Source organism: Lampris incognitus, chromosome 3 (genome assembly GCF_029633865.1).
Source record: "Lampris incognitus isolate fLamInc1 chromosome 3, fLamInc1.hap2, whole genome shotgun sequence".
In the NCBI taxonomy this organism is placed as follows: Eukaryota; Metazoa; Chordata; class Actinopteri; order Lampriformes; family Lampridae; genus Lampris; species Lampris incognitus.
The window spans coordinates 75,406,790-75,420,403 of record NC_079213.1 but is presented as its reverse complement, the minus strand read 5'-3'; the positions used below and the strand labels follow the sequence as shown (position 1 = coordinate 75,420,403).

Here is a 13,614-nt window from a genome sequence, read left to right as displayed (position 1 = left end):
AGGCTTAGCGATGATGTGGAGTGGGGACGCCCACGGGCTGTCAGAGCGGCGGATGATCCCCATGCGTTCCAGGTGCTCGAACTCAGACTTGGCAATGGCGAGTTTGGCGGGGTCGAGACGCCTGGCTCTGGCGTAGACCGGGGGCCCCTTCGTAGCAATGTGATGCTCCACCCCATGCTTAGCAGTGGGTGCAGAGAAGGTAGGCTGGGTGAGGTCAGGGAACTCAGCGAGGAGGCGGGTGAACTTGTCTGCCTCTGAGAGAGAGTTGGCTAGACCTGCATAGGCCGCTTCCCTCCGCGTACATGCGAAGGAGGAGAAGGTTAAGGCATCGACCAGACGGCTGTTCTGAATGTCCACTAGCAAACCGTAAGCGCACAAAAAATCAGCTCCGAGGAGGGGAAGCGTTACATTGGCCATGACGAACTCCCACGTGAAACGTTGTCCACCAAAACACAGTTCTACAGACCGCACGCCGTAGGTGTGGATAGGGCTGCCGTCAGCCGTCGCCAACTGGGGGTCCCGCTCCCCGCCCATGATGTCGACGTCAGTAGCAGGGAGCACGCTTCTCTGTGCGCCCGTGTCACAAAGAAATCGCCGACCGGAGATGGTGTCGAGGATGAAGAGTAGCCTGCTCGTATCGCCAACACTCATGGCCACTACTGAGTGTTAGCCCTCTCGTTTCCCGTCGGCCTGTAGTTGCAGGGGGAACGGCACCGTTCAGCTTTCGCACCAAATCGAGCGTGGTACATACAGAGTCCAGAGGGCTTGTAGCGGTCTGATGCTGTGGCGCCACCGTCGGGCCACGCCCGCGATGTCGGCGGGGGGCCAGTGAAGGTAGGAGCCAGCACCCCGGCATGGGAGGAACGTTGTGTAGCGACGAAGAATCGGTCAGCCTCCTTTGCCAGCTCACGGGGATCAGTGATGGTGGAGTTAGCGAGCGCAGTCTGGACGTGGGGCGGCATGTTGCGCAGAAACAGCTCCATAAACAGGAAACATGGCTTTTCTTGACCCAGTAGGTTTAACATCCTGCTCATTAGCTCCGATGGTTTGCCATCTCCCAAGCCCTGAATTGCGAAGAGGCGACGTGCTCTCTCCGTTGCTGACAGTTCAAAAGTTTCAAGGAGGAGATGTTTAAGTGCGGCGTATTTACCATCGGCCGGTGGGTTGGTTATGAAACCGCTTATCCTGGAAGCCGTAGCGCACCCCAGCGCTGCCACTACGTAGTAGTACCTGGTCTCGTCTGCTGTTATGTCTCTGAGCGCGAACTGTGCCTCAGCCTGCGCGAACCATGTAGCCGCGGAAGACTCCCAAAACTCCGGCAGTTTAATTGCAACGGCGCTCGTAGCCATAATGTGTGTGGTTTCAGAAAACTTATCCGAAAACCGACGTCGGGGTCACCTGTGTAGAGCCGAAGTAACGGAGAAGACCGTAGGTTCACACTTTAGCCGTGTAGGCAACTTTCTTTAATCCACGGTAAATCAGCGAGACAAACAAAACCCACAGCTCGACTGAGCGGAGGTGGCAAGAATAACCAGAAAACTGGCTGGACAACCATAACTTAACCCTGCGTTAACCTGCCAGGGCAACCATGACTTAACCCTTAGTTCCTGGGTTGAATTCTGTCCCCAATACGTGTCCACCACAAGTCCACCTTTTTACTTGAAGTAACCTAGTGACACCCAGAGATGTGTAGACCATAGCATATAACCTTAAAGGGCTAATACACCATATTTTAGAACCTTAAAGGGCTAGTCCACCGTTTTAATATAAGTTACTCGGTGCCACATTGAGGTGTCTAGACCATGTTAGATTGCCTTAAAGGGGTCATATGCCATATTTAAGCGCCTTAAAGGGGTAGTCAACATTTTTAGTTGGAGTTACCAGATGACACTGTAAGACATTTAGAGCCTTTAGAATATACTTTAAACACATAAGAAGCGAAGTTAACATACTTCAATAGTTTATTGGATACCGAGTTGTATAGAGAACTCAGGAGCATTGTCCTTGACAGTTAAAAGGGATAGATAGCGCTACATACAGTAGCTCTTCTGTGGGATCGGAGCAGACGGGCAAGCCTTCACTACCCACGCGCATCAATTAGCCTTGGGTGCCCATGACCCTGTCGCCGGTTTACCAGTTATCCTTCCTTGGACCACTTTTGGTAGGTACTGATCACTGCATACCAGGAACACCCCACAAGATCTGTCATTTTGGAGATGCTCTGACCCAGTCGTCTAGCCATCACAATTTGGCCCTTGTCAAAGTCACTCAGATCCTTATGCTTGCCAATTTTTCCTGCTTCCAACACATCAACTTCAAGAACTGACTGTTCATATCTCGCCCCTTGACAAGTGCCATTTTAATGAGATAATCAATGTTATTCCCTTACCTGTCAGTGGTTTTAATGTTTTGGCTGCTGTATATAGGTCCATGTGTATAGGCGGGTAAAGCTTTTCTTCAGCTGTGGATGGCTAATTCTCTTCTAAGTTAGTGTGGATTCACAACCATCATGTGTGAATTTTTCATAACAGCTTCCCATGTTGTGGATCATTTGAGCACATTGGCTTCACATGTCCTTAACTGCATCTGGCTGTATGGGTTTCCTCCGGGTAATCCGGTTTCCTCCCACAGTCCAAAGACATGTAGGTCAGGTGAATCAGTCATACTAAATTGTCCCTAAGTGTGAATGTGTGTGTGTGAATGTGTCGGCCCTGTGATGGTCTGGCGGCCTGCCCAGGGTGTCTCCCCACCTGCCGCCCAATGACTGCTGAGATAGGCTTCAGCATCCCCGCGACCCAACTTCGGATAAGTGGCTTGGATAATAGTGGTTGGATGTCCTTAAAATTATTTCTCCTGCAGGAAAAAGTTGCACCCTTTGCTTTAACTAAGGCAAACACATTTATTTCAGACACAATTATAGTCCCCATGTATAGTCTACCAAAGATGTCAATTGACATGTTGACCTTGGCTCAGCAGTTTGTGACTGGCGTCTACCTAAAAAGGGCACTTTAAAAGACACCAGGAAAATATATTTATTGTCCTTATCAAACTCAATTAAAATCTGGGGAGCACTATAGTTAATTACAAAGAAACAAGGCAGGTTTGTTTCAACTTTCTCGATTTGAGCAATAACATTTCCTGATTTTGGGGTTGGGGCATCAGTTTCTCTGATGGCTGGACCACATTAAAAAGACGCGCCACCCCTTAAGTCGTAACGCTGGGCTGAAATCAGTAATCACCTTTTCACGTCTACAAATCTTGAACACGGCAGGATAAAACGTTCAGCAACGTCTCATTTGTAAATGACTAATAATCTTTTTATACCTTTTATCCACAGTAGTTCTCAAGTGTCTCAAGAACTGTGCAGGAATGGGCTAGTCCTCATTAGTATTCATGAACTGACCTTTGCGTGACGAGCACAAGGGTGGGCAGGGCTTCATCTTTTGGTGATCTGACCTGGTAGGCTGTATATGTAAATGAGTGTGTCTGAGAAGCGGAGCCAGGGGGAGCGCTTCTGTAAAGGTAAAAATAGAAAAACTCAATTCTACTTTGTATAGCTGTATTTGTTCAGCTGAAAGAGACAGTACAAACCGCAAGATGATTTAAGCAATAAATGACATTAGAAAATAGTAGTATTTCAATTTTTGGTCTAACTTTAAAGCTCAAATTTGAATCCAAGGACAAGTCGTTTCTCTGCTTGTTATATATATATATATCTTGCTAACCTGCATCATTTCTGCACTGGGACAAAGCGGCATGGGCTTATCGCTTCTTATCACTGATGGCAAACTATTGAGTTCTAAGTTGTATACACACTCATGGTGGTTTCTGCTGTGCTGTTTTCATTTAAAATGAATCCAACACATCCACTGCATGTATGCAGCATGGCCCAAGCCTCCAGTTCTCTCTCATAGACTAGAGTTGCAGATATGAACCCGAACCCTTTCTCCTACTTAAGGAACGTTTGTCCAAATCCTTTTGGTATATTTTTCAACACTCGACACGAAGGCACAGAAACTGTGACTCAATTTTTTAAAATAGTTTTTTTTTTATTATTTGTTAAGCTTTCAATGCAATAACATGAGACTACATGAGGGCATTCAGGAGGATGGTTCCTGATGACATGCTACACAATAAATAAAAGTAAGGTATGTTTTAGCTTTGCAACGGAGGCGGTTTAACATCTCTCTTAGAGAGAACCTCACTTGGTTTAAAGATGCCTTCTACCATCATGTTTCGTTGCAGTTACTGGAGGTCGTGTAGATGGGGACTACACTGTATGCTCCTGCACACGCGCGCTCACACACACACACACACACACACACACACACACACACACACACACACACACACACACACACACACACACACACACAAAAGATTCCAGTCTTCATAAAAAATATACAAAATAATACCATGGTTCCATGTAGTGCACTAAATAACGGGGGGGTAAATTAATTTGGTGACTGTCAGCTCAGGTCTCATAACCAAGCCCCCATGGTCTAAGATACTCCTACAAACAGCATGTCAATTATTAACAGATACAATTATAACACAACCTGTATTGTGATATGTTCTTAGGCATTTTGTTAATAGAAAGAAAATCTGCAACCTTTAGACACAGATACTAGAATAAACACTGCATAGTCATAATCCCTATGGAAAATAACAGAAACAGGATTAATGATTGTAAAATGTCAGAGATGCTGCTCAAGGACATTGAAGAGTGAGACTAGCACCAAACAGACCAAAGGGCTGCCTCACAAATCTCATGGAGAAAGGAGATAAACAGCTAGATTTTGGGGATTTCAACCTCTCCTTTGTCAGTTTAAGCAATAAAAAGGAGTTATTTATAATCCTTATGAATTAATCATGAACTGCAGTGATGTTCCCTAGTAAACTACTCAGGACCCTACAGTCCTGCTTTCTGAACTCCCCTTTCATTAACAGACAAGTTAAACCCCCATACACGTATTGGCCTCAGACTAAAGTGACAACTGGTTTGAGAAAGACATACTGCAGACAATATAGTTTACAACAGTCGATTTTCAAAAACCTCAAAAATGTGCATTTTGTCTTCCCAAAGTTACACAAAACAGCATGATTTTGACCATATATATATATATATATATATATATATAGTGTCATTATTCTAATTGTCATTTTTTTCTTCAATACTGAAAAGCACATGCATCTCCCAGATCTAGACTACTCTTATTCCCGTAGTCAACATGCCATCAACTTTCTGCTCCCATGCACTGTACCGTTCCTCCATGTCACATATCTTCAGTTCCTTCAAAGGGGGATGAAGGTATCTAGATATTAACCCAGCAGTCGTACCTGTCCTTATCGCCCTGTAAACACCTTCATTTTCCACATGCCGTTTATCTAGTCTGCATTCTCAAACCAATCATAGAGAGCCTTCCAATATAACCCACTAACGCTCTGAACTGTCCTTCACCAACACTGCAAATTCACTGTGATCACAATGCCCAAAATGTGTTATTAAGTTGGTCCCAAATTACACTTGCCCTCCCCCATGTTGTTCTGTGTCAGTACTATCTGTCCTACTGTACTGTAGTTGTAGCAACTGCCTGTGACCATTATGTACATTCCTGTCCTTCACTATATCTTGTATTGTAGAACCAATGTTAGACATTACATCAATGTTCAATGAAAATAAAACAAACAAAATACAGACCATGATAATAGAATCCACAGGTGGATAAAAAACATGAATGTTATGAAAAATGTAGCCTATCTCAAACAGTCTGTAGTTGACATCAAGCCATTATCTTCCAAATCCCAGATTCATTTAGGAAAAAAAACCCAAAAACAAACAAACAAAAAAAATGAAAAATAAAAAAATGGCAATGAAGTGGACAGTTGCATGTCCTTTTTAATGTCTGTGAGGCTCAGCCTCTAGACTTGGATGTTTTGTTCAGTTTCCATTTATCTCCAGAGGTCCTTTGGGTATGAGAAGGCTCATCCGGCCTGCAGCGCTGGCTGCACTCTTGATCACCTCCATCCATCTGCAAAGAGGGGATATACGCAACATAAAGACAGACACAAGTTCAAAGCACTGCACCAATACTAGATGACCTCAAGCCTGACTGGTGGGAAAAAATTTTAAACTATTATGAAAATGAGAATTGTACATTATTTTATAAATATGTAGGGCATTTTTATGTACCTTTCAAAGGTGTACTCGCTCTCTGCTCGGAAAAAGTAAACATGGGACTTGAATTGTAGCTTGAAGACGTACTCCTTGTGAATACTGTCAGACTCCTCTGGGGTGCTGACTGTGTAGCCCAGCAATGGGAGACTAGCCAGGGGAAAGTCATCCTGAGGAGGGAGGGAAAAATAAAACGCTTAATGCAGTCACTTAGGATTATGGCTCCCTCACTATTGTTACATATTTTGAATATCTATTTCTGGCCTCTTCAGGCAGGGTAAATGCATAAGATTAAATTGTGAAATTAAGGCTCAACAGACTACCTGGTGAGTCTTGTAGAAAAACAAGCAGAAATTGGTGAATACAACCCAGAGCTTCTGCCAGCCATTACTATTCTTGAACTTCCTAAGGAGGTAGCCCGAGAGCTGGTTCTGTGAAAAAAATTCGTACGAACAAAGAAAAAAAAGTTACACAAGTGATGACTGAATGTTTTGGATGAATTATAATAGATAAAAGTCACTGATTCAATTGCATGTTGAAAATTGTTGGTTTTGATATTCTTCTAATGAGGTTTGTTGAGCGTTGCTGAACTAATGGCGGTCCATTAGGTTCATCATCCCTGGATGCTAACCACAGTGTTTGTTTATTTTAAGACTAGAATGGAGAGTGGCCTCTCTTGCATAGCCTACTCCTTGTAATTTGTCACGGTCCCCCATCTCTGGTACCTGGTTCATGCGCAGGTAATCAGTGAGAGAGAGGTTCTGGTTTCGGTACCAGCAAACGTGTGTGATGGTATTGGGTCTCTGGCCCTGACCCAGGAGATAACGAGGGGGCAGCTCTGGTGAAATGACTGGAGAGCAGAAAACTGAGTTGGAGCGAAGAAACAGAGACAGAAAGGGTGAGGGGATGAAGAGGACAGGAGAACGAGGAGTTAGCATGTTAGCATTCCATGGCAGGAAAAGAGAGCAGAAAGTTCAGTGACACATGGGCACAGAGAGAGAGCAAGAGAGAGAGACAGAGAAAGAGAAAGAAAGAGAGAGAGACCAATCAGAAAGTCCTCCAGATCTGCGAAATGAGAATGTTAGTGGCAGAGAATCTCCGGGAATAAAATCTACTGCATGTACATCATTAAGAGGCGAGACAAAGGGTCAGGTAAGAGGAGAAATTAAGAGGCAATTTAAGAAGGATGCAGGGGGTAAGGAATTAAACACAAGGGTGGACCACAGAGCAATGTTGTTTCCCTCATCATTAATGCAGCAGTGACGAATGTCTGTTGAAGTCATGGCCACCATTGGATGTTTACACATTCGGTGTTTATTTAACTGACAGCTTTCTCGCGGTCTGGTGTGCATGTACGTATCTGTGATGTGTCGATGTGTATGGGTGATCTAATGGTGGCAGAGGAGGAGTACCTCCACAGCCAGACTGTGGTCAGACATTGACACACTGGTGTTGCGGTGCCAGCACACATGCATAGTTGTGTTTGCACGGTGATGCGTCTGCTTATCCAGTGAGGTTCGGGAGGAATGCATGTCATCCTCCGACTCCTGCTCCAGAGACACTTCGTCAGACGACCCTGAGGAAGGAATGACGAGGTAGGGAGAAGGAGGTAAGTTGGCATAATAGGTTTTTCTGCCAGAAGGGGAGACTAGCTGTAGATCCAGAGCGTTGATTATGTCCTATGGCAACAGCTTTTTATGAAGCATTAACTTGTAAGATTGAGAGAATTATAACATGGTTAAACAATGTTACCAATTTCCAAAAATGCACAATGAAACATGAAGTTAAAATGCATCTCAAGACATACTAAGTCTGATAAAAGCTCTTACGGTTGGAGCGATCCCCAAGCCCAGCATCAAGGAAGATATCAGATTTCTCCTGCGACTTCTTGGCCATGTCAATAGCCATATTCAAATCTTCAATCCACTTGCCCATCTCCACCTTAGAGCTTACATCACATATGGATAATTAGAACTTCATAGGTTAAGTGTGCACTGAAATAAAGGCAAAGCTAGGAAGGTGTGTGCATGTGTGCCAGTGTAGCTCTGTGCCCACCTAGCAGCTACAACAATGGTCTTTTGAGCAGAATAGATGGTGAAGCAGTGGGGCACAGACCACTCATTCTCACTTTCCTCCACCTAAAGACAAAGAACCAAGTAACAATTATAGTTAGATAGATGACAGAATGACAGCTTCATAATGATCATCAACATATCTTGGGCCACCACTCTCAACATGCCCAAACCTTTTAGAATTACTTAAGATTGTGGAGTGGATGAAACATGACGCAGAACAGTTTACACAGGGACCTGCCAAAGAGCCTCTACAGAAGCACCTATGGCCGACATATATCTGACACGCTAAACAAACATGGGTTCATTTTTTTTCTATTAATAAATTAGATTGTTAGCTTCCTTTCCTCACCCATGTTTTAAAGCCAAACACACCTCACAGACTGACCAACTTAAAGGTCAAAGCACAACAGTGGCCAGTGATCAGGAGTAAGATCAAGCAGTCTGCTTCGGTTTGTTTACCTTGATGGTCAAGATGGCCACAGCCCTAAACAGTCATCAGTAGTCCATAAACTCTGGGCAGCTAGCCAACTGCTGAAGAGTTTAGATATTTTTAAGAAATGGCCCTGTGAAACACAACATTTATATTCCCCCTTAAGCTTAATCATTTTTATATGTAAGTTGACTAGAATGCCCTGTGATGGACTGGCGGCCTGTCCAGGGTGTCTCCCCACCTGCCGCCCAATGACTGCTGGAATAGGCTCCAGCATCCCTGCGACCCTGTGTAAGGATAAGCGGTTTGGATAATGGATGAGAAAAAAAAAAGAAGACTAGAATGCATGTGGTACATTTAGCTTTGTGTGCATCCCTAGGTAGTGGCAGGGAGAGTCTGACTTGATTCTTAGTCTTAAGCAATCTGATAGGTGTGCTTTTAGTCATTTTGTCTAGTCAAGCATGGGAGGGGGTTTGGCCTTCCAAGCTAGCAGAGCCCAGCGTACTTACCGGTGCATCCAGCACTATGAGCTGCAGCCAGGGGTAAAGCAGAGACATGCAAGGTTAGGAGACTGGGGCCCTCCCCTGCCACTCTGTTTAGTCATTACAGATCATATGTGTTTTACCCTCCCACCCCTACCACATACATGATGGCAGACACTTTAATCACTTTCTTCTCTCCCCAGCTGTTAAACTGTTAAAAGAATTTTTGAGTGTAAAAAAAATTAAATAACATTTGTCATTTAATACTTGAGTTAAAACAACTATAGAATTTCACTGCCTAACAGTGGGAATGTGGGACAATTTAAACCCTCAACACTGGCAAGTTTATTGGGGAGCTCAATAAGCATGTTCATCAAATCATATTTTTGCACTTCAAATGAGTTTAGAGTCAACGTTCAACATTCCAAAACACCTTTGCTGGTATTACAATTCAAATATCAATAACCCAAAGTCATTGAGGGAAATTCATAGGACTGACCCAAATTAACTGAGCTAACCTGAATGACAAACGTTACACGAGAAATGGAGGTTATACTCACAATCATGCCATGAAGGGGCAGCTGGCCATGGACTTTGAACTGATTAGTAGCTGTAACACCTTTGCTCGTGTACAGGAACATGTCTGAAAACTACAAAAAAAAAAATTATACACACACACACTCAAAACAAATATAAAAGAGCACAGTGATTTGCAATTATTTGAAATTATTCCAGTTTCCACCACAATTTTAAGCAGAATGACTTTTCTACTCACCAGGAAAAACATCCTTTGTTGTAGCCCTTTTTTGGTTAATTTGTACAGGCAGCCTTCTCGTATAAACTCCTAAAAGCAGGAGTTCTGATTAGAAACATTTCATCTTCTACCCTGTTTCTCAGTGCCCCCTACCATCTGCTTAAGGTCACTACACTTACCCTGCCGGGTGTTGTCAAGTTCTCGATGCCTATCAGGTCTCTCTGCAGCTCTGTCAGCTTCTGGAAGTTCTCCAGTCGGATGAGACTGCTCTGAAGCTGAGTGGCTATCTCAGTCACCTCCTTAAGGGCCTCTGCATAGAGACATAAACCATTAGCTCCCTTAAATGGTTACATCAATGTTTTACATCCACGACCAAAATGGCTAATCCAAGAGTTGGGAATACTGGCAGGATAAATGTAGGAGGAGAAAAAAAAAAGATAGTAGCATGGGCTGTCAGTCCTGACACAGGACTACAACAGAGTCTCACCTTTGCAGTCATCATGGTCACGGTGGATAGGAGAATAGTGTTTGCACAGCCTCTCCAGGATGAGCTTGTAGTGCATGAGACGCTGGATGGGCTTGAGCAGGAATGTATTAAGAGGCAAGTAGCAGACTTTCTGCAGCTCAAACTCTTTGTAGACCGTCTCCAGCTTCTTTAGCCTCTTGGTGGCTTTCTCCAATTCTGTTAGCACTTCATCATGTTTCTGTAAGTAGCTGGTGAATTGCTGTGGAAAACAGTATACATTTCAGCCCATTCAACTTTTCTGCCTCCCAACCCAGCTGTACAGTAGAATATGTATTTGAAAGGTAATAGTAATCAGTAAGCCTTCCAATGACAACCATCAGTCTCACACCTTCAGGGCGCACATGTTCTTCAGCATTACGTCACCGATCCTTTGGTAGTCCCCTTTGACATGGGCATTGGAGCGTCCCTCCCTGGGTAAAGAGAAAGACATAAATACTATTCATTGTCATATTGTCAGCAGCTTTGCAATAACTTGTCTCATGAAAAAGCAACTAAAATAAGAGTGCCTACCAGAGAGCCAGCCTCTGGTCAATCTCTTTGAGGAAGCCACGGTGGAACTCATAGATTGGGTCAATATTGGAGAAGAGTAGAGTCATCAGGCCTTCTGGCATGGCGTTCTCTTTGATCACAGCACTACGAAACCACTGTGGGCAGCATGAGAGGATACAACTTAATTAATACACTGTATATTCCACCAGCAAATGGGCTGGAAGGAATGTTCGATCAGGGCTTTGAAGAGGAGCTCACCACGGTGATGACCTCGAGGTCTTTCAGGTATGTTCGCTCTGTGGTCAAAATCTCTTTGGCAATAAAGTAGGCTTTGTCTGTGGGATATCTCTGGAGGAGAAGAGGGCTGTTAGCATTAAAGCCAAAGAGCTTCAGGGCATATACTATGTGTTGTGGAAATTCTCATGTTTTTATATAAATACGGTAAGGAGGCAGTATTTCATTTTAGCTCCAATTTAGGATCAGGATATTTTTAAATCCAGTGCCACATAGTGAATCATTACATTACGTTACATTACATTACATTACAATACATTACAGTCATTTAGCCGACACCTTTATCCAAAGTGACTTACAATAAGGCTGTTTTTAGTCTTGCTGTCATTTATTGCTCTGACCAAGTGATTTGTCATGGGTCTAGTATACTAAAAACAGTTGTGAGGCACAGAGCGGAAGGGTGCAGTATACCTTCCTCCTGCCCTCCTCCTCCTCCTCTAGCCTGGCATTGCTGCCCACCTCGCTCAGGATGGGGCTTTGCAGAGGTGAGGGGGGGGCTTGGCCCGGGAGGCTGAGAGTAGACATCTGGAAGGTGGGTGAGAGGCAGAGTGGGCTCTTGGAGTTGAATGGTGAGAGCTGAGGGCTGTCCATGACTGAACCTGAGGATGAGATTGCAAAATTAACAAATTTTACTTTGAGAAACAGAAATAAAATTCAAATGAATTTTTTTTTTGCAAGTAGTGTTTTAATAACAATTCAAAACACTGCTCCCTTTTAGTAGTTTAGTGGTACAACTAGTGAAAATGGCTCTTTGGGTGGTGCATGTAGTTCATAACAATGTCGTCCCCAGTAAGAAATGGAGCATAACTGGTGAAGTGGAGCAAGGCTTTATGAACCCATTGAGACAAAAAAGAGGCTGCTCATTACAATGCTGCAATATAAGGTTGAATAATCCTATCTAGATAACTGTTTTAGGGATGTAGGTATTCCAGCCTTAATAAAATAACCCTCATCTTAACCTAAAATGGTTTCTAAAATTAATATGTCCTCTAACAGCAACAACTTATTCTCCCAGTATTACAGCAATTCGTCAAACTAATTGATAACACAAAATTATGTTTTAACTTGATTTGATGTTCATCAAACCAAATTTCATGACTGTTCATGTTAGAGATACATAAAAGAGCTCTAGGAAGGGTAAAGAATGTATAAGTTCCCATACCCCCCCCCAACAACTGTTCTTGGAGTATTTGCCCTCTCGAATGAGTTTTAAGGATTTACTGCCGATTCAAACACGAGCCCAATTACAATGCAGAGATCCAACTTTTGCACTAACGTATGTCCTGCCTGCGAGCTCTGCTACCTTCAAATAAAACAGGGCGATGCAGAGCGAATGCTACGCTTTACTTTTAACTTAGTCATGGGTCACCACAGCACCACAGCTGTTCTTCCACTTCTCTCATAACAACACTGGAAAAACAATGGAGGCAGAAGACGAAGAAAAAACAAAAAGAAAAAAAAATATCTTCGACCCGGAAATAATTGCCCAAGCAGAGACTTATCGGGAATGTGGTCTGTCTGGCAGGCAAACAGTCGTTTACACTTTATCTGAAATGCCCCATGGGGGAAGACACGAGCAGGGAAGAGAACGAACAGCAGCCTCCACACAGGAGGAACGACGGTTGCTGTGGAATGACTTGGCCCGAAGCCTGTCCAAACAGGGAGCACGCACTCAGCTGGAATTAGGTTGTGGAATCCAGTGTGAGGAGCTCAACCCCCAACTCCCAACCCCCTCACAACCAAGCCTGTTCTCTAAAAACAGAGGAAACAACGGCATCCATTTCCTATCCAATTTTGTTACCATAAAGAAGCACTTCATTGTAGTGTGCTAGAGTTTAGAAGGATAACTGTTGTTACAATTTCAAACTGCCTTGTTGAGCAGATAAACTTTTTTTTTGGGGGGGGCAAAGAAAATAATGGGAAGCCAAAAGAAAAGTCTAATTTGGCTGCAAATCGAAAAGCGCAACACCTTAATGTACTTCAGCCATACACTACACTGAGATGGACTATACTTCTAAACAGACTGAACATTTATTTTGAAGAGGCATTTTATGCCGGGACAAGAGATTACAAGTAAATTCCGAAGATGCTGTTAAGTTTTCTTTCTCAAACAGGCAATAGAAAACCCGGGGTTAGAAACAGTGCACACCAATGCCAGGTTAGAAGCAGGTTTGGTTGCTATTTGGAAATGTGTTTATCACAGAATCTGAAGAAACGTCTTTCGCTCTTCACATGCCTCTTACATTTCTCTAGGATTTGGGTTAAAGAACGAAGGCGAAGTACATTTGAATAAGATGTCTTTCTAGCTCTTCAAAATGCAGACCCGACCGCTAGCACTACTCTACTCCAAGCCCTTAAGAAAATAAATAATCAGTGTAATTTAAAAGTC

At 43.6% G+C, this 13,614-nt stretch overlaps 1 protein-coding gene across 3 annotated transcripts in view; it reads right to left on the bottom strand.

The window, feature by feature from the left end:
* Nucleotides 1-4,070: 4,070 nt before the first annotated feature.
* The window catches only part of farp2 (FERM, RhoGEF and pleckstrin domain protein 2), a 29,739-nt gene continuing 20,195 nt past the window's right edge, over nt 4,071-13,614 (bottom strand). The window contains exons 14-27 of one of the 3 annotated variants that reach the window (XM_056275950.1): nt 11,637-11,824; nt 11,190-11,279; nt 10,953-11,086; nt 10,771-10,852; nt 10,404-10,641; nt 10,096-10,226; nt 9,938-10,006; nt 9,723-9,812; nt 8,231-8,313; nt 8,005-8,123; nt 7,588-7,751; nt 6,499-6,606; nt 6,194-6,345; nt 4,071-6,032 (exon numbers count right to left, since the gene is read on the bottom strand). In XM_056275950.1, coding sequence (XP_056131925.1) covers nt 5,942-6,032; nt 6,194-6,345; nt 6,499-6,606; nt 7,588-7,751; nt 8,005-8,123; nt 8,231-8,313; nt 9,723-9,812; nt 9,938-10,006; nt 10,096-10,226; nt 10,404-10,641; nt 10,771-10,852; nt 10,953-11,086; nt 11,190-11,279; nt 11,637-11,824 — 1,739 coding nt within the window. In that variant the 3' untranslated portion in view covers nt 4,071-5,941. Of the gene's footprint in view, nt 6,033-6,193; nt 6,346-6,498; nt 6,607-6,900; nt 7,041-7,587; nt 7,752-8,004; nt 8,124-8,230; nt 8,314-9,722; nt 9,813-9,937; nt 10,007-10,095; nt 10,227-10,403; nt 10,642-10,770; nt 10,853-10,952; nt 11,087-11,189; nt 11,280-11,636; nt 11,825-13,614 lie in introns of those variants that run through there. The other 2 variants (XM_056275951.1, XM_056275952.1) reach the window with 2 other exon arrangements.